Consider the following 19,796-nt stretch of genomic DNA (forward strand, 5'->3'; position numbering starts at 1 on the left):
TCAGATTTAAAAGCAATTATCAGAAAATTACTTCAGCTGTTGCTGAGATCTCATTGTGAATGGCACTTCAGGAAAAGGGTTTTCTAAACACAGGTGTAATTACCTTTGAACCTGATACCATTTGGTCTTTCTACCAATGAAAGAAGAATTTTCAATTTGTAAAAATCGATCATATCAACAAAGGTGAGAGTCATCACACAACATTTTAACAATTCCAGTGCTATTTGCATTTCTACTTTACAATAACAAAAAGAAGAATACCGTTTTACAAGAACATATTTAACATACTATGCATGAAACAAGAGGCTGAAATGTTAGTAACTTTTATACTAAAATGATGTCAGCGTTCAAAAAAGCACAAAAAATAATTACACATTTCAAAACAAAAGGAATACGTATTATTCCTTTTATACGTATTACTCCAATTTTAGAGTGTTATAATCTTTTATATATATGCGTATACTTTTATATATACACTTACATGTATATATTTGTATATATTTTCATAGAGAGAGATATATATACACAAAAGCTGAGACATGCTTTAGTAAGGCTTTGGACGCTGTTTGCCCTGGAATCCTCACAGAGAACCCAACACAGTGGATGCCAGTTTGCAGGTGACACCAAACTGGGAGGATGGGCTGACCCACCCAAGGGTTCTGCAGCCGCCCAGGGGACTGGGACGGGCTGGAGAAACGGGCCGAGGCAATTCCTGAGGTTCACCGGGGAAATGCAAAGTCCTGCGAGTGGGGAGGAACAAGCCCAGCCTGGGGTACGTGCTGGGGACAACTGTCTGGGGAGCAGCGTCGCTGAGAAGGACCTTGGGGACCTGGAGGACACAACTGACCGTGAGCCTGAACTGAACTATTGGCTGTTCTGCCTTTTCTAGAACTTGGTCAGAAACTGCTTCTATAGAATTTGCTTAGCATCAGTAAGTTTGCTTGGCATAACTTCTGCAAGCTGTGAACCTTGGAACTTTCTGCTTTTTCAAGTAAAAAAGACCTCAGAGTCTTCAAGCCAGAAGGGGAGCCATGTCCTTGGAGATAAATAAAGGATCACGACGGCATCTGACAGAACAATGTTTTGTTTTGCCAAGATCTTTCCTTCAGCTGCTGGTGCAAAATGGCAGCTGAAGGTCAGGACTTGGATTGAGGGCTGGCCTGACCAAAATGAAGAGATCCAATGAAGAACCCCAGACTCTAATTGTGCAGTTGGCCCAGAGTTACACACAGGAGTGGGGGCTCGGACTCTGGGGGTGTAACTGTCCAAGTTCTTTTCCACTGAGGGTCCCTCTTCAGGAGGCACCAGCTCAGGCTGCTCTATGCTGTACCTGGGGAATAAATTCTTTATTTTAGAAGAATTTCTGGAATCCATGCCTGAGTCTCCGCTGTGGGAAACCTAGGGAGAAGGAACTGCCCTAAGAACTGGTGAGTTCTGTGTCCAGTTCAGGGCTCACCAGTACAAGAAAGATACTGGAGCAAGTCCAGTGGAGGGCCACAAAGATGAGTAAGAGACAGGAGCAGCTTTGGTGTGAGAAGAGGCTCAGAGAGCTGGGACTCTTCAGCCTGGAGGAGAGGAAGCTCACGGGGAACTTAGCGGTGTGAATAAATACCCAGTGAGAAGGAATGAAGAAGAGGGAACCATTCTTCTCAGGAGCTCTCAGTGACAGGACAAGAGGTAACTGGCACAAATTAAAAGCCAGGAAATTCAATCTGAGCACAGGAAAATGGTTTTTTACCATGAGGGTGGTTAGACACTGAAACGGGTTTGCCCAGAGTGGTCGTGGAATCTTCATCCTTCAAGATATTCAAAACTCAACTGGACGTGGTTCCAGGCAACCTGCTCTATCTGACTCCGCTTGAGCAACGGGGCTGGAGTAGATGATCTCAAGAGGTCTTTTCCAACCTAAATAATTCTTTGATTCTGTGCTAAATAAACTGTGTTTGAGATGAGATTAAAATGATGGCAAGAGGTTTCATGTTTTAGAAATGGATTGTAAGTAACAAATTGAATGTTAATCATTAGAAAGATTACTGTTTAGGTAAGAATAGGCAAAAACTTTTAGGAAGTTTGGATTATTGCCAAACCACTGTTAGCAACATTTAAAGAAATAAGGAAGGGAAAAAATATATTATTTCGAGTTAAAATGGCATTGGCGGAGTATTAAAAATCAATTCTTTTGTACCGAGCTGATTGCATCCTGGGTTCTTTTAACTCTCTGCATCTCTGGTGTCTTTTCAATAGCAGTTCCAGTTCCAATATCTTCTTTATATAAAATCTTAATATTTAGAATGAAGACAACAAGGTTAAGCAAACAGAACACAACATTATTTCTTCTAGAGTGAATACAGGCTCACGACAGCGATTTGTACGACTCTCCAGCCATTGCCTTAGTGCCCGTCTGGAGTCTGTCCTACGACGTGAGCGCCATTTGTGCAAAAAAGAGGCTGATCATTTGTATTTGTAGTAATGCATCTTAAGTAGAATATCAAAAAATTTGTAGGCTAATTTTAGGATTGAAGACTAGCATTCTAATTTGTTCCTTTTGTTCTGTTTTTTTCCTTTTAAAATGTTTTACACAAATGTTTTCCACTTATTTACTTCCTCATGGCAAAACTATACAGCAGACTTAAGGCACTTCACATAAACACATGAAATGTGAAACAAATCCAGCAGACAGTTCACTTTTCACTGGAAGGAGACGGTTGCAACACAACAAGAATCCACTGATTACCTGGTGACAGCACAAAGGAAAGGTGGATACTGGTACTACCAATGTAAGCACAGGATTGATTGTTTAGCTATATCACAGCTACGTATGTGTGAAAGAGTGCAATCAGGGCACTCCAAAATGAAGAGCAGCTAAAAAGGGGCAGCAATAGGCACCTAAAATCTACTTTGAATAAAATCAGTTTTGTTTGAAAAAGTTCTTACACACATTTAAGCAGATCAAGAACATAAGAACCTGTAAGATAAGAGCTAAGAATAGTTGTTTTATTAAACATATTAAGCTGTATTTTTTGGAATGAGAACTGAAAACAGAAATTAACCATACCGAGCTGAAATTTTTCTGATTTTCTTTCACACGCAGCATTTCTGGTGTGTCTTGTACAACTGTAACTTTTCCTTTACTGTTCTGTAGGTCCCACTGATACTGAAGCTGTTGAAAAAAATTACAGTAAAATGACAAAGGTTGACTCTATGCCATAAAAAGTTACTCACAAAGATTTATTTGAAGATGAGAAAAAACCCCACATTTTTCATACACAGCAGACCCTCTGACTGAAGATCCCTGAGGACATAAAGGCATCCTGGTTGCGATTAAAGTGTGATAACAGGAGCTTATTGTATGAAAAAAAAGCGGAACATTTTTTATTATTTGACAGTAACAGTGGTTATTATTTATATACGTACCGTGCTAACATTCTTTTGATTCTCACGGACTCTCTGCATTTCTGGTGTGTCTGCTACAGGCACGTAGTACGGCATGGTCTTTTCTGCATCTTCCTTGTACTTTTTCTGATAGAAAATACAAAATATATTCCATTATTACCAAAGCAGTAATAAATAATCTGGCATTACTTATTGTTGCGTGATGCCCATCTTTATGGAAATGTGAGTACTTCTGTGTCTGATATAAGTTCCAATCATGCATCTGTGTAAAATTTCTTCTAAACATTAAGTTATTAAGAAGTAGGAAAATAAGGCTAAATCTAGAACAAACTTAGCTTTGGTATTGCAAAAGCAAGAAAAAGTATTGTTTCACTTGTTAGAGTATTAAAATAAATTAATTTCAATACTGAAATGGAATTTCAGAGTAAGAGATGCCAGATCACAGCTCTAGAGCAACTTGTTTTTCTCGTGTATCTCCTGAATGTTCAAACTGGTCTCCACTCGAGGTTCCCACATGAACAACAATTAAATTGCTTCACTCGGGATACCTGGCTCGCAAGGTTCTTGACCTGCTGGGCATGTATAATCTCCGGAGTGTCGACAACACTGGTGTAGTTGGCTTTCTCCATTTCTGCCAACTGTTTGTATTTGATCTGTTGGGGAGAGCTCACATTTAGGTACCTTCATCATATCTTGACCATAATTTTCATTTGGTTTAATCAGAAAAAACCTGTTAATAAATTTTCCTTTAAAGAAGAGATAAGATGTGACATATGAGATATTCACACAGACCTGGCTGGCAATGTCAGTGGCATTTTTTGCTCTCACAAAATCTGGTGTCTCCAAAGCCAGTTCTGTCAGACCTTTTCCTCTGATTTCTAATTCCAAGGCTTTTTTGTATTCTTTCTGCAGATGAAGACAAAGGAATGACAAAGTTCACACTAGTGTTATACAGCCAGAAGCACTGATCAGTTGGAGGCTGTTATACCCCTTCAGGTGTTTTCCAAGCAGCTTTTGGACATACCTCGTTCAGGATTTGAGTCGCATTCTTTGCTCGTAACATCTCTGGAGTCTCCTCTAAAGCTGTTAGTCCTTTACCTTTGACACCTTCCTCCAGATCCTTCCTGTACTCTTTCTGCAGAAGAAAATGAAAACTGCAAAGCCAGTCTAAAGAGAGTTTTACACTTTATAATTTTTTGCAAATATAAAAAAAAATAATTCAAAAGCTCCAAAAGAAAAAAGATTTTTTTTTAAAACCACAAAGAATATTGTATGTATATATATATACACATATATATACATAAGAACTACTGCAACGGAATATAGTAACTATTGTTCAAGACAAATTGCAAAGACACACACACAGACACTCTGCTGTGGAACAGTTATGCTGATGAATGTCAGAAAGGGACACAGTAAATATGAACACAGTTAACGAACGATGAAATAATCGTCCACGACCAATTAGATCACAACACCAACTATATGTAAACATGCTTAATGCGAATGGTTAGGAAAAAGGAAGTGGTGAAGAAGAAATGCTGCTGGGAATTCTTAGTGGAATTATTACACTTGACAGAGGAAGTAAGCACAGAATAACTGCTACCTCGCTTGCTATTTTGGTTGCATATTTGACATGTAATAAGGATGGTGTAATCTCCAAGCCAGTAAGGTTTCTGCCCTTAATGGACTCTTCAAAGTCCTTCTTATATTCTTTCTAATAAGAGTAAGAAGAAAAAAAAAGCAAAATAGCAAATATTTACTATATTATTTTTAATTCCATTAAAAACTACTGAGAGGATGGATAACTGGTTTGGTTTTACATTTATGTCAGAATGACAACCTGCTACAGTCAGCGCTGTGGGCACCTAAAGGAATACATCTTTTTTCTGCCAAAATCCATGAAACAGTTCATTACTACCAATGGAAATATGACCTGACCCTGTCTTTTTTTTCCTACTTATTCATATATGCAGAGAACATACTCAATGGAATCACTCGAACAGAATGACTAATGGCCTTATGCAGGTGGTTTTCAGCATGCACAAGCCTTCGTTGGTGACAGAACAAGATTATACTTCAAACAAACAGAAAATAACTGCTCGAGGAAATGGAATGACAAGTCAGTGAAGAACACTATGACAGGAGAGACAAACAGGAAATAAATGGGTTTCTCAAAACCAGTTCTGAGATGAAAAGAAGAACCGGGGTAATTTCTGTGGACTATGATCACAGACACACAGACTGTACTCCTGTTGCAAGAGTTTAAGTGAAATATAATTCATAGCATGTTTCTTCTAAAGACTCAAAGACTTGCTTAAGCCTCATTTACTGATAGCTTCTTGAGGAAAAGTTACAGATAACATACACTTCATCGTAACACAGGAAAGCTGCATGAATTTTAAATGTGGTATTTCACAACCAATATAAAGAAACGTGACATAGCTATAATTTTTCAGTCTATCAGCATGCACAAGATGCAAGTTCAATTGCCTGTCTAAATCACTGTGAAAACTTGACTATAAAAAATACATTTTAAGGTTACTTTAGTCTATCATTATTGATTCTGATCATACCTCACTCTGCATGAGCTGAGATTCCTTTGCAGTAAGGTATGTTGGAGTTTCGAAGTCCAGCATAGGTTTTCCTTTTTCCTTCTCATATTTTTCTCTGTATTTCACCTGAGAAAAAAAGAAAAAAAGTTACCCTCCTAAATAATCAAAGAATCAATTCATCGAGTAGTATGTGCCTACGTGGGTCAACAGATGAATGTCTAATACTGTTTTACCTTCCTGAAATCCATATTATTGACCGTAACATGAAAAATCAATGGTCAGGCTTGCAGCAAAATGTGTGTGGCCTAAAATTCTACCAATATATTTCCTGTTGTGGAGAATAAGTGGTGTCAGTTCAGATTTCAAGAAGTTACTGATCACAAGAAGGAAGGTGGGCAGCTGTAAAAATCAAACTTGAAGGCACTTGGACTGCTCATGACCCTGGCTGAGCTCAGCCAGTTCCAGCTTAGGGGACTGCAGGTCTTGGAAAGACGCAGTTTAGCAACTTGCTAACTAATTCTGTGCCTGGGTGTCCAGGAAGTCAAATGTCCACAATTATGAAGACATTCTTGCTTCAAGTTACAGCATCCAGCCTTTAGGGCATCAATTTTCAGACTGCTGCATGAGATAATACTATGTTTATGGCTGACAGGGGTCCCGATCTCAGACTGGAGCAAAAAGTATTGACTCTAACCACAAGCTGATTAACAACCATTTTCTTACAGTCCTTTGCTATGTAACATTTTGTTCTTCCTTGCCATGCAGCAGAACAGTAACTATGGCCCTTCATGGCCTCACAGTAATTTCTCTCTTGCTGTACAATCAATTGACTTCATAGTAAATAAATATGTGGAATACAGGGGATTAGAGACCAAATCAGAGGATGATTTTCTCTGGAATGATTCACCACTTGCTGTATTCCAGAGGGAAAATGTCAGATACATTTAATAACAGTAGGTATTGTTTTGGTTAAAGCAATTTTGGATGCAGAAAAAGAATGGCAGAGCTCTGCTCTGTATCTCTTGAGGCTAGAATGGATAAAGCAATTGAAAATATACTGTCAGCAACAACCCTACTTCTTTCAATTCCCGGTGTCTGTGATTACCAGGTCGTTTTTCTGCAGAAGACATCATCCTGATCAATGCATTATACTGTGTAAAAAGATCCAGATACAACCGACTGAAGTACCTTTGAGGCTGGTACTCAATGAGTGGGGTTAACAAGAAACGCATGACCAACTTACGTGGCTCTGTAGCTCTGATGCCTCCCTTAGATGAACCTGTTCAAGATTATCTGGCACCACATGGTAGTGACCCTTACTCTTCTCGTATTGCTTCTTGTACTGGTACTGAAGGGAAGGTGTCAAAAATCATCTCAATAAAAAAAAAATCCCTCAGCAAATTTACTTCTTAGGTCCAATCAAAGCAACACTTCAATGGAATCAAAGAGAAATTAGAAATACAAAAAGCAAAACAAAACCAAGAAGTTTAACTCTCAGTATCAGATATCACTTATAAAGATGTGGTGAACAGTTATCTTTTTTTTGACCATTTTGATTGCAACAAAGATTTTTTTCAAAATTACAATAAAAAAAAAGAAAGAGAAGAAAAAAGAAAAGACAGTGGATAAATGAAAAGGCTTTTCTCAGTAAAATTGTCAAGTATTTTGTTAGGCAGAATTCTGTACATCTACAACAGGGAGATGTTAAACATAAATATGAAATGAAAAAACACAAAAATAAAAATTTTAAGTATGGTAAGCAGTAAAGAAAAAGGTAAAAAAAGAAGAACATAGTATTTGTTAGTGTGATGCAATCAGTTGAAATGTAATAAAGAATAAATCCAGTAAAATTTTTTTAGAGGATTTAAAATATTAGCAGTTCTAGAGCTAATGAAGATTTCACTTCCCAGAGGACAAACGTGGCAAAGTCACTAGTTAACGAGGAAGAAATCTTCAGAAAGCAGAGGAAGAGATCACTACCAGGTGCTGGCCCGTGAACAATGGCAGAGGGAGCGACGGGTACAGAACTGGTTAGAGAGATCAGGTCAGAATGGATCAGCAGCCATGGAAAACCGAAACGGGTGTGGGATGAGTTAAGGAGCTTACGGCACTGGCGAGCTGGCTGGTGCTCAGGACGTGGTTCATGATCAGCGACTCCTTCATGTCTGTCACAGGCTTATGAAGTTTCTTCAAATCTGCCTTGTATTTCACCTGCAGGGAAGAAAGGACAAACAACATCAGAAAAGGTGACTGCTAAGAACTCCTGTGATCTTGAATGTATTAATGACATAAAGGAGGTCTTTGTTAAAGAAACGTGACACTTTTGATTTCCCCAGAGGACAAGCAGAAGTAAACATACCTCACTGGCCATGTTGTGAGCATCTTTCATGGTCTTGTAGATTTTAGCCTCCTTTAAATCATACTTCGGCTTTTTACCCTTCTCTTTGGAAAAATTCTCCTTGTATTTCACCTAAATTAAAAAACAACCATGTATTACAACTGTTCTTGAGTACTCACCTGTTTGGCTGCAGAAGGCAAAGAGACCATCAATGCTGATGGTGAGCAGAAGAATGAAAATGCAGTAACTTGAAGGCATCCACTGGTATAAAGGCTATTTTAAAGATGACGACATGGAAAATAAAATGTACGTCTGTATTTACAAAATACCACTTGCGATTTTTTCATTCACCACACAGGTCACATCTCCTTACTGTAAAAAACAACATGTTGACAAAAAATAGCTAAGTTCTGACCCGCGGCGATGAAGAATTTTTCATTTGATGGGAATGATGGATAGATAAAAGATACCCTAATCCACAAAGAGACAGAAATGGACACAAGAATAAAGAGCATTTGAAAGAACTTGTGATGTACTTCTTGAAGATATATGAGCTTTAAGAACTACCTCAAGACATCCAAGCACTGAAGATGGCAATATCTATATACACATTGTGTCCCGTATAACTTGGAGGTGAAGCAGCATGTTAATGATCACAAACAGATAGTGATACAATTAATTACTAGGAATTAGATTCTGCAAGAGGCTTAGTAACACTTCCAAAGCACGTTAGCATCAGCACAGTAAACCCCAGCGATATAAACCATAATACTGCAGCAGACCCAGCCTGAAGGCTCAGAAATGTTGACAGGAATGAGAGTTTTGCTAATGACTCAAATGAGGGCAAGTCCTTCATCCATTGTGACCTGTCCCATCCCACTGCTACAGCTAAAGGCTAATTCCTCACTAGTTCTTGTGAAATTACAAAAGGGACGCTTCCATTAAGAATATTTTGGTTTTATTACTTTTTTTGCTATCAGAGATGCATAAAATTGTTTCAGAAGAGTTACTGAAGAGTGCAAGAAAAACTCAACATATTAAAGATTAAGTTCTGGCTTATCTAAAAGAGATCCCATAGTCAGTCTGTATGCTCATCACTGCTAGAGTAAACATCAGTAAAAACATTCTGAGGATTTGCCGTGTCTTCCCTGGAGCAGTATTCTTCTGCCCGGGCTGGAAAGAAGCAAGGCAATATTTCATTCTCTTTACCAATCCGCATTTCCTAGTTTTTTTACACTAAATAAATTGCCAACTGCCATCCATGGTCTAAAGAACTGAACAATCATCAGTCTTTCTGAAAGAATTTGTTCAGGACCAAGATAATACTTATAAAAAGCATGCAGAAAATATAACACTGTGGCTGATGAGGAAAAAGGATCAACTGTTCTTCAGGAAAAAACCCTGATCTCCTAAGCTATATATATATATATATATATATATATATATATATATATATATATATATATGAAAATATATATACGAAAATTGAAATGAAAGAAATAAAATCCTGAAGAACTGACAATGAAGTTGAGGAACAGCTGATTCACACTAGAGTTTTTCTGACAATTACAGAAATGTAAACAGATAATTCCATATTAGTGAAAAAAGAAAGATATCTGAATGCAGAATTAAAGCACATTCCACAATCACATTTTATCAGAATTCATCAGAATATTCTTGTCCATACAGCCCCATACAGTTCATGCTGGACACCACTGTCGCTCTTTGGCTTTGCAAAATATGCCGACATTCAGATAAAACGCACAGTGAAAACAGGCAAATTCACAAATCACACAGCTGCTCCAAGAAAACAAAGAATATTCACATTTTGGAAAAAAAGGAATTGGTGTTGGTTCTGACATCACAAAAATTAAAATCAAGCAGAAGTACACTAGAATATGTTAAGATCTGCAAGCTGTGCAACATATGAACCGGATCAGACCATCATGCCAAGGAGTTCACTTTTAAGCTCAGAAGAAACGTTACTGGAAGATCTATGCAAAATCAATGCAAGCACAACAGACAGCCAAGTGGACAAACAAACAGGGCATAATGCTTTAGCAAGAAGAAGTTTATGAGCAGAAATATCTAAGAGAACAAAAAAAAAGTTAAAGACTTTGCCAATTATTCTTTGCTCCATTACCAGCTCTACAAGAGTTAATTTCATCTTGGGACCAAAAGAATCTCATCAAAGCACGTTTCTAAGACCAGGAGGAGAACTGGCCAGCACCGGAGTAAAAACATGGAAAAGGAAGATCTCGCCACTGATGGCAATAAACGCAATTTCTTCTTTTTCTTGTAGTTTAGTTGTTCAGTTTAAGAATCCTTGGTTCTACTGAAAAGATTCTTGTTTTTCCTGCCAAACACAATGGCTGACGTTCAAACATGCGACAGGTACGTGCAGCGGTCACAGCTAGACACGGAAAAAACATCATCTCCCTTTTTTTCATTTGGAAATACATGTGCAAAACTGCAATGGCACAGATCCGTCTGCTGCCACTTCAAAAACTGCTATGCAGCCAGGGTTCTTCTGTTTTCCAAAGGTTTTGAGGTGGCAAGATGAGGTTTCGGGGACACGGTTTAGTGGTGGACTTGACAGGGTTGGGTTAACAGCTGGACTTCAGGATCTTAAAGGTCTTTTCCAACCAAAATGATTTTATGATTCTATCATTCTAAGAAACATCAGAAATTATGTGGCCTCAAATCACTACAGGGTTCACTTCTCAGAGGCTCTGGGGCTGATTCACTCACAGGCAATGTTTCCGTGATACACAGCACAATGTTAACGGAAGAGTTTAAACAGAAGTTTGAAGTTTGAAATAAAATTAAAATGAAGTTCGACATGGTATGACTGTTCACTGAAAATTACCAGCACCATTGTTTGGGTTTGTCATACACACGTATTTACTTTTTTTGCACAGTTTCAGGAAAACCAGCTCAAACCTCTATGTCTGGTTTTAGGTTTTTGGGGTGACAAAGGTGAGTTCTCACATTGCATGAGTGCACCAGAAACTTCCATTAAAAACACTGGAAGCTCCAAAACCATTTTGAAGGGTGTAATAACGTTTCAAGCTTCATGTGGTGTTTCTGAAACAAATTCCCCACTCCCAGAATTCCCATGCACTGTCTTTCCAGAGGAAAAAAAAGCAGGTGACATCTAACTGAGCAGTCTCACAATTTTGCTACATTCAACACCTTGGACACAAAAAGATCCAGCGCAACTGGTGCATCATAAACCCTTTAACAGCTCGGGATTGTAAGATAATATGCAAGCAAGAGACAGACACATAAAAATGGCATTCCCAGATGTGTCACTTAATATAATCTTACATGACTACTTAGCATATTAGCTTTCTTAAAGGTTCTCATCCATGGGGTATCATAAGACGCGGCTCCGTGCCCTCTCATATGGCGTTTGAGGTATTCCGCCTGTAAGGCGCAGCAAGAAAGCGAGATCAGAAACGCAAACAGTGACAGGATTAAAGCACGAAGTGGGAAGAAAGAACCAAGTTGAACTGAGCTCCTGGCAGAAAAAAACTGTCACAGAAAATAGCGAGCATGTGGTTCAGGCTAATTGGAGAACATAGTCGTCGTATAAAAGTAAGCAAACCAATAAAGCATATTAACTTCAAAATAGAAGGTTCTTTTACAGGCACAGTGTAGAAAGAAAGTGGCTGAAAGAAACTGAATGTCCATCTCATAAGGGATGGGTAATAAGAGTTAGGTAAAACTCTGCTTTCTTTTAAAGCCCATACCTAGAAAAGCTAAAAAAAGAGATCACGGCTAACACTACAGCCTTAGTAATTAAAAGATCTTTTCATGGCATCATTTTAGGGAAATTCTATACCTCCACTAGTAAGTCAGTAGAAAAGTTCATTTAACAAAGAAATACGCTGTATCAGGATTTAATTTTTACTTTAACATGTTCCTTTTAAAATATTCCCTTATCCCCTAAGCTAGAAATAATTTCAATTACAATATAAGTTAATATCATGTCTCATTTCTCTCACTTCTTCAAAGTTTCACAAACTTTTTCTTGTTACCTGGCTCGTTAGCTTGGACACCTCCTTTGCCAGTTCAATATCTGGCCGCCCCAGCATGGTTACGCCAATGCCAGCTTCTCCGCGCTTTTTATATTCAATCTAACAAAGAAAAAATAAGTATAGTTTAGTAGTGATGACATTCCATTTTAATTATTTTCCTGACACTGCTTTTAATAGTTAGATTAACTGCTAAATAATTATAGGGAAGATTTAAAAAACACTTACATCGCTAATTAACTTAGCAGCCTGAGTTGCTTTCTTAATATCTGGTCGATCTGCTATAGGTGTGTAGTGGAGCTTTGACTTGGCATCTTTCTTGTATTCAACCTAAACCGCGACAATAGACAGAGGAAAGAAAACTACTGAGGTTTGTTAATGAGGAATATACCCAATAAGGACACAGCAATGGTGCTGGGAAAGTGCATGGGATTTTTAAAAAAAATATTTTCATGAGGAATACATTTGGGAATCTGTTTTTGCAAGTTATCTCCAAATGAAGAAATAAACATGTGCAAATCTGTCTGTATTTGAAGGAATGGAAAAAAATATTAGATGTGATTTGCACTAGAATACTTTAAATCCTACCAAGTGATTAAGTAGAAATACGATTTTTTATATTCAGTGCAATTTTGCACCTTTATCTTTCAGAATCACACCTGAACATCGAGGCTGGGAAGAAATCCAAAAGTATATGAGCTTTTGTTCTTGGCCAGCTGACTTTGGTCGAATTTGCTTACACAATCTACTTAATTTATGAAAAGACAAGACAAACTTACTGTGCTCTGTTTTTTAGCAACTTCCATGGCATGTTTCACTTCGGGAGGCTCCAGCATGACGGAATAATTAGACTTGCCTTTCTCCTTCACAAACTTCTTTTTATAGTTTGTCTGTTAAGAGCAAAAAGGGCCATGTGTGATTTTTTAATTTCACACGGAGGTAAACGCTACTGGAACTTGGAAATAAGCTCACTGGAATTGTTAAGACTGATAAAATGCTCTCTCCTCAGACTCAAAATGTGCGGTCCGCAGCTTGTTTGTCATAACTCACGCTTTAGATTACAAGATCTTGCTATTTGGAGATAATGATTTGTGTTTAAACTGTTCTATGAAAAGTCAAGTCTGAATTAAGGGCACCCGTTAGCACTCCAGCCTGGTGCTCTTCTCCAGAGTATTTCAACAGATTCCCAATAAAATGCATTTAGCTCTTTGCTAAAGTCTCATTCGGGTAGGAATTAATGTTTTTGGACTCCTTGTGCATTTTACAACGAGTGTCTAAATGTGTGGCATGTATACTAAAACATGCAAAGTCTAATCAGTTAAAGACAGCAGGTAATAATCTCACCATAAATGGTTATCACACTACTTACTTACCTCGCTGACATGCTTGGTCACCTCTTTCACGTGAGCGGTGTCTCGTGTCTCTGGCAGGGTTGTGTAAGACCCACGCGGAAGCTGCTTCTTGCTCTGTTCTTTGTATTTGTTCTGAAAGCGCAGAATAAAAATAGGTAAAAACCAGCAATGCAAGGCCTGCTCCTCCCCCTCAAACCCCCGTATTAAAGGGATGCACTTAAAATGAATTAATAACTGTCAGGTGTTTTACCTCAGATACAAGGGAGCTGACAGTCTTAGCCAGGAGGATCTGGGGTGTATCTGGAACAACATGGTACGTTCCTCGGGCTTTGTTGTGCTTCTCTTTGTATTTTACCTGGCAGGAAAAAAGATATCATCTTAAGTAATACGTATCTTGTCTCAGGGCAATTTCAAAAGAAATTAATACAGCTGTGACTACTTGTTAGTGCAAAAGTGACATATACAAGACCAAATTTATTCAGATTTTTCCAATTTGTTAATGCAATAAACAAGCCAAATCAACAGTGAAGTGAGACTGGGAACAACTTTTCAAAGCTTCATTCTTAATCCAATCCTATTTCCAATAATGTAGATTATATAGTAATTACAGTTCTAGTAAAACAGGAGTGTTCAACTACTTACATCGCTTGCCAAGATGGCATTATTTAAAGCCAATACTGTGTTTTTATCATCTGTGACAGAGAGTTTGCATCCCTTCAGGAACTCCCGGTCTAGTTTGTATTCATACTGCAGGAAGAAAAAATAAAAGAGAGTCTCAAATATTCTGCTTTTTTTTAATTATTATTCTGAACGTGAGAGATGTGGGGAAAGGAGTATTCAGTTTGTTCTGATTTCCTTACATCACTCTGTTGAAGAGATGACTTGGCTGCTTGAACAAAGTCAGGCCTATCAGCAATCCAGTGCCAGCGAGCCTTGGTTGCTTCATACTTCTTCTTGTAATCCAGCTGTTTGTAGTGAAACACCAAGAAAAAAAAAAGTTATGTGGAAGTTGTGTGCTTTACACATGACAGTCATACAGATGCAAATTCTCTTTCTGTCTGGACCAATTAAAGAGAGAAGAGGTAAGAAAGTGCATCTACATCAGACCAGAGCTTTCCTCTGAATCATGTACAACGCATTTACTCGAGTTTTGCCACTGCTGGGTGGAGAGAGGACTATGAATGACTGAGAAGATGTCATGACTTGGAAGAAAGTATAATATTACTTCCAATTTCTTGCCTATTGAAGTGGATGTTGGGCCACCAATAACAGAAACCACAGGAGAGCTTCCCATGAAGCTCTTTGTCTACAAGAACATCAGCGCAGAGAATTTCTGGGACATTATGTCTCTGCCAGGAAAACAGAGGGGGACTAGAACAGAAGATGTGTGACATACAAGGAACCTCAAGTGACCTCAAGGACAACTTGCAAGAGTGAGCACTCTGAAAGATGAATATGAAATAAATTAACATCTATTTTATTCAAGCAGCATAAGAATTAGAAGTTATGTCCAAGCTCAAAAAATGCCAATGGAACTGAAAATAATTTCTCATGGTCGTCATTGCCAGTTCCAAACACTATCCGTAATAAAATTAAAGTATTAGTAAAACCGAACTCACATTGCTGTTCAGCTTGTAAGCATGTCTTGGAGTCTTAATGTGAACTGAATCTGCTACAACATTGCAGTGAGATTTATTCCTCTCATACATTTCTTTGTATTTCAGCTAAAGAACGACAAACATAAAAAATATTTACAAAGACAACATCATTGCCAACGACAAAAGCATCAAAATATGAAAAACATCATATTAAAAATTGTTCCCGTCAAGATAAAAATCTTAATGTAAGAAAAACTAATTGTATCACTACAATACAATGAACCATCTGCTGGAAAGAAGGACCCTTCTCAGCAGCAGATCTCTCTGAATAGAAAATGTAGCAGGTATAACTCACCATGAAGTCCAGATTAAGATTTAACAAAATGTACACATGAACAGTAATTCTGCCTCTTTCTAGTTTTTTGCACCTAATAGAAATGCTTTGAAAAAACTTATCTTCTGACCAGCACATTCAACGCTTTCTTTACAGAATCTCTATTTCAGCACTCAGTTTGGAACCAAAAGAATGTGCTTCAATTCACAGACCACTTCTGAACATCTTTGCCTCTTAATGATCATGTTAGTATCTGGATAATATAGCTATTCCCCCTCCCCCAGATTTACTCGTTGTATAGATAATCCATATAGCATCTGAATGACTTTCATGCTACTTATTCTCATAGTATTATACTGAGTTACAGAAGTGCTAGTATCCTCATTTTATTTTTGGGTATCTAGGGAACAACAATACAAAGATCAGAGAGAAAGCAGGAGGAATTAGGACCAGGACTCCTGAATCCTATGATATTATTCTATCCACTTCATCTTCCTTTCCCTGTCTTACTTTTAACCTTCCATTGCTCCATAATCAAAACACACATTTATTTTAGATCAGAATATTTACCTTACATATTCACAACACCCATATGAGAAAAGAATAAGCACAGTAATGTATTCAGTACTTCACATAAGGCTCCATAAAAGGCATGAGTCAATAGAGGAAAAATAAAACCAGAAAGAAACTCCCCAAACCCATGCTTTAATTAAATATCAGTTCCAGCTCTCAGCTGTTATTACTAGTGAGGGCTGCTCTACCCCAGCAAAAGTGTTCCAAGGGCTACAGAACATTACACAAAAAATCTTCCTGAATACTTTTATACTCTTCTGTGGTTTTTGAAAAAAAAATTAAATACATATGGAGTTTTACATGCAAAGAAAACCAATACACTCTGACAAGAAGCTATTTTTAATGACGGTGTTACAGATGAGTTAAAAATAAAATATTGCATATCACAGAATTACTTACATCGCTTATTCTGTCCTTGACCTTGCGCACGTGCAGTAACATCGGTGTGTCATGGATTGTAGTATAGCCTTTAGGCTTCGCTTTGTTATACTCCAACTTGTAAATAATCTGAAGATATAAATAGGATATTATATTATTTCTTGATATTATTGGTGTCAATTGAAAAAAAAATCAAGATGAGAAACATTGTATAACAGACTACTGAAAATGCCATATTCTTAATTATCTCACTTACATCACTGATCTGTTTGTTGACTTTGGTAGTCCTTAAGTATTCTGGAGTATCCACAACTGTAGTATACTTGTCTTTCTTCTTTTCATAGTCCTTTTTGTACTGAACCTGGTGGTTGGGGAAGAGTGTGTGTTAATCACACAAACCACCACAGAACACCTTCAGGAGATGCGTTTATATTCACACGTGAAACTGCAAAATCCTTCCACCAAAGCCAAGGAAAGCTGAACATGCACAACGAGCTAAACTTTGCAAACCCTTTATTTGCCCCAGAGGCTGTCTATCTATTTGTGTGATTAATTTTACATTTATTTCATTGACAGCAAAAGCCTCGCTTCTATCCTAAATCTCCAAGATTGAGCTAAAAAAGCAATCTCAGCAGATCAGTGACTTTTAAAATTCTTAACTGCACAGCATCTAATTTTTAAATATTCATCAGAAAATGTAAAACGTTACACAATGGAAGATAAAAACATCCAGTGAATATATCATAATGCCAGGCTGCTTTAAAGGCTTTGATAGCAGAATTTGTATCTTGGGTCTCTAAACCTGTTTTCACAGAATTCAGTGAGAACAGCCTGTTCAGCCGGGCTGTGTCACCAGCAGCGTGAGCGGCAGCTCCAGGGAGGTGACTCTGCCCCTCTGCTCAGCTCTGGTGAGACCCCATCAGGAGTCCTGTGCTCAGCTCTGGGGCTACACAGATCAGATATAAGGAAGAAATTGTTGCCCTGAGGGTGGTGAGAGCCTGGCGCAGGTTGGCCAGAGAGGTGGTGGCTGAACCATCCCTGGAGACATCCCAGGCCAGGCTGGACGGGGCTCTGAGCAACCTGAGCTGGTGCAGATGTCCCTGCTCATGGCAGGGGGGCACTGGGGGAGCTGGGAAGGGCCCTTCATCCCAAACCATCCTGTGCTTCTATTGTATGATTCTGCGATTGTAGACAGCCTGAGGGCAGGTAGAAAAGGTTAGAACATATTTTAAAAAAATAACTTCCATCTTGCACCAGAAAATAAAACCATGCTTTTGAAACAGGACTGTGATGGACAAAATATAAAAAATTACATAAAAACAACAAATCATAACATGAAGTCAACTCAGATGAACATGCACATCAGGCAGACTGCTATTTTTTTTTCTTCAAACATACTCAAACTTACCTGAAAGGAGTTTTTCATGAGATAATAGATATCCATGGATAAATTGAACAAAAATGTCTAGTAAAGACCTTCAGTACTTTATTACTGAAGAACTTTATTAACTGTGCTAAAAGTAACGAGGAACACCACTCTCCTTCTCACGTAATTGTTTTCTACTGTTGCATTTCCAGTTTATAATTTAAACATTATATGCAGGTTTCACCTGGCCCAGTCAGGAATCATCTTTAACGTTGAAAAGAGCAAGGTTACTGCTAGAAGCTGTGATTTCACAGCAGAAATAAATATGTATCAGTTATTTAATAAGCCACATTTTCATCCAACTGGTACGACCAAAATATATCTGCTGGATATCTGCTGCTAATTCTTCACAATAATAGAGTCATTACAGGGTTTCTTTTCCATCATCAGAAATATAAATACGTTAGGCTCTTTGTTCTGTACGGACAAATAGATGAATCATATTCATGTTGTACCTTCTGATTTGGATTAGGACTGGCAAAAGGAGAGAGTATTTTTTTTTAATAAACTGTATTATGTGACTGCATGAGGATTGCTTTGCTAGCCTGGCTTAAAAGCAGTAGGGAGAGAAATAAACTGATGAAAGCAGGATTTACTACAGACCTGAGGACCTAAATGATTTCTAAGAGCACCTAGAAGTGAGATGGGACCCTGTTCAGTATCTCGGCACAATCTGACACCATTCTCAGGCGGAGTGGTAGACAAATGGTGTCATCTACTCGCCGAATTACTTCATCATGTTCATACTGCATTAACGGACTTGCCTTAGGAGCAGGGGTCACTCCAAGAAATGGTGGCAGTATGAGAATTTGGTTGGGAAAATCAGGAATGGCTAATATACAATATCTTAAATGTATGGAAAATTGCTCTTTACGTATGTGAAGTATTATATAGAAGTATATACAACCATTATGTATAACGAAAGGAGAAAATAGAGGCAAGATCAGCCTGAGCTGAGTGAAGCCCAAGTTACAGTAAATATTGTTTCAGATAATCTGCAAAAATATTTTATCATAGCCAGCATTAAGCACAATGACATTAAATATTAGAAGTCCAAGCAGCTAATTTGTATGTATATATATAGTTGCATATATAATGTCTCCTACACCAGCAGTTCTTCATATTACCTGGCTCCACATGTATGTGTTGTAGAGTGCTGTCAGCATATCTGGCCTCAGAACCTCATTACATCCATGTTGCAGGAGCATCTTGGCAAAGGATTTATATTGTTTCTGTTCATGCAAATGGCAATGAAGCACAGAAGAGACTTGTGAACACCATAAACAACAACGCAGCTCTAGATCCCAGACTCTTTTGAGAGTGGAGAGATTTAGGCAAGGTACTATATGTATTCATTCAGATGTGCATACAACTTACATCTATATAATTAAGAATGTCAAGAGGATGTATTAAAAGATTTGCATACTATCTCATTAAGGAAACTGGGAAAAAAATTTTTTTGGAGATAAGAGTAAATTATAGATTACAGTGAGGGCACTCAAAAGCCAGATACGTCACTGTTGCTTTATCTAGAAACGAGGAAGAAGATAATGCTTGTAAAAGTCATTGAAAGAGAGGTAATATAAAATAAATGCATGATACACCATGCATTTTTTAAAACCTCTCCAATGACTACAAGATGCATTAGATTTCTGATGTGAATTGATGCACAATATATGAAAGTACATACAGTAGAGATCAGCTCACTCAAAAAGTTGTAATTCTTTTTGGGTGGCAAAACAAAGACCATCTGATCAACTGAACTAAAACATCATGACATGACAGGTGAAACCTCTGACACCACCAGCT

At 37.9% G+C, this 19,796-nt stretch overlaps 1 protein-coding gene across 1 annotated transcript in view; it reads right to left on the minus strand.

Annotated features, from left to right (window-relative positions):
• The window catches only part of NEB (nebulin), a 117,162-nt gene that overhangs the window by 13,478 nt on the left and 83,888 nt on the right, over window positions 1-19,796 (minus strand). Inside the window, exons 114-135 of the mRNA XM_065637779.1 lie at window positions 19,115-19,219; window positions 16,818-16,922; window positions 16,583-16,690; window positions 15,298-15,402; window positions 14,539-14,643; window positions 14,321-14,425; window positions 13,929-14,033; window positions 13,700-13,810; window positions 13,106-13,216; window positions 12,555-12,656; window positions 12,330-12,428; window positions 8,308-8,418; window positions 8,055-8,159; window positions 7,192-7,296; window positions 5,970-6,074; window positions 5,000-5,110; window positions 4,418-4,528; window positions 4,186-4,299; window positions 3,942-4,046; window positions 3,415-3,519; window positions 3,056-3,160; window positions 2,186-2,278 (exon numbers count right to left, since the gene is read on the minus strand). Coding sequence (XP_065493851.1) covers window positions 2,186-2,278; window positions 3,056-3,160; window positions 3,415-3,519; window positions 3,942-4,046; window positions 4,186-4,299; window positions 4,418-4,528; window positions 5,000-5,110; window positions 5,970-6,074; window positions 7,192-7,296; window positions 8,055-8,159; window positions 8,308-8,418; window positions 12,330-12,428; window positions 12,555-12,656; window positions 13,106-13,216; window positions 13,700-13,810; window positions 13,929-14,033; window positions 14,321-14,425; window positions 14,539-14,643; window positions 15,298-15,402; window positions 16,583-16,690; window positions 16,818-16,922; window positions 19,115-19,219 — 2,331 coding nt within the window. The remainder of the gene's footprint in view (window positions 1-2,185; window positions 2,279-3,055; window positions 3,161-3,414; window positions 3,520-3,941; window positions 4,047-4,185; window positions 4,300-4,417; window positions 4,529-4,999; window positions 5,111-5,969; window positions 6,075-7,191; window positions 7,297-8,054; window positions 8,160-8,307; window positions 8,419-12,329; window positions 12,429-12,554; window positions 12,657-13,105; window positions 13,217-13,699; window positions 13,811-13,928; window positions 14,034-14,320; window positions 14,426-14,538; window positions 14,644-15,297; window positions 15,403-16,582; window positions 16,691-16,817; window positions 16,923-19,114; window positions 19,220-19,796) is intronic.

This window comes from Caloenas nicobarica, chromosome 6, assembly GCF_036013445.1.
Source record: "Caloenas nicobarica isolate bCalNic1 chromosome 6, bCalNic1.hap1, whole genome shotgun sequence".
In the NCBI taxonomy this organism is placed as follows: Eukaryota; Metazoa; Chordata; class Aves; order Columbiformes; family Columbidae; genus Caloenas; species Caloenas nicobarica.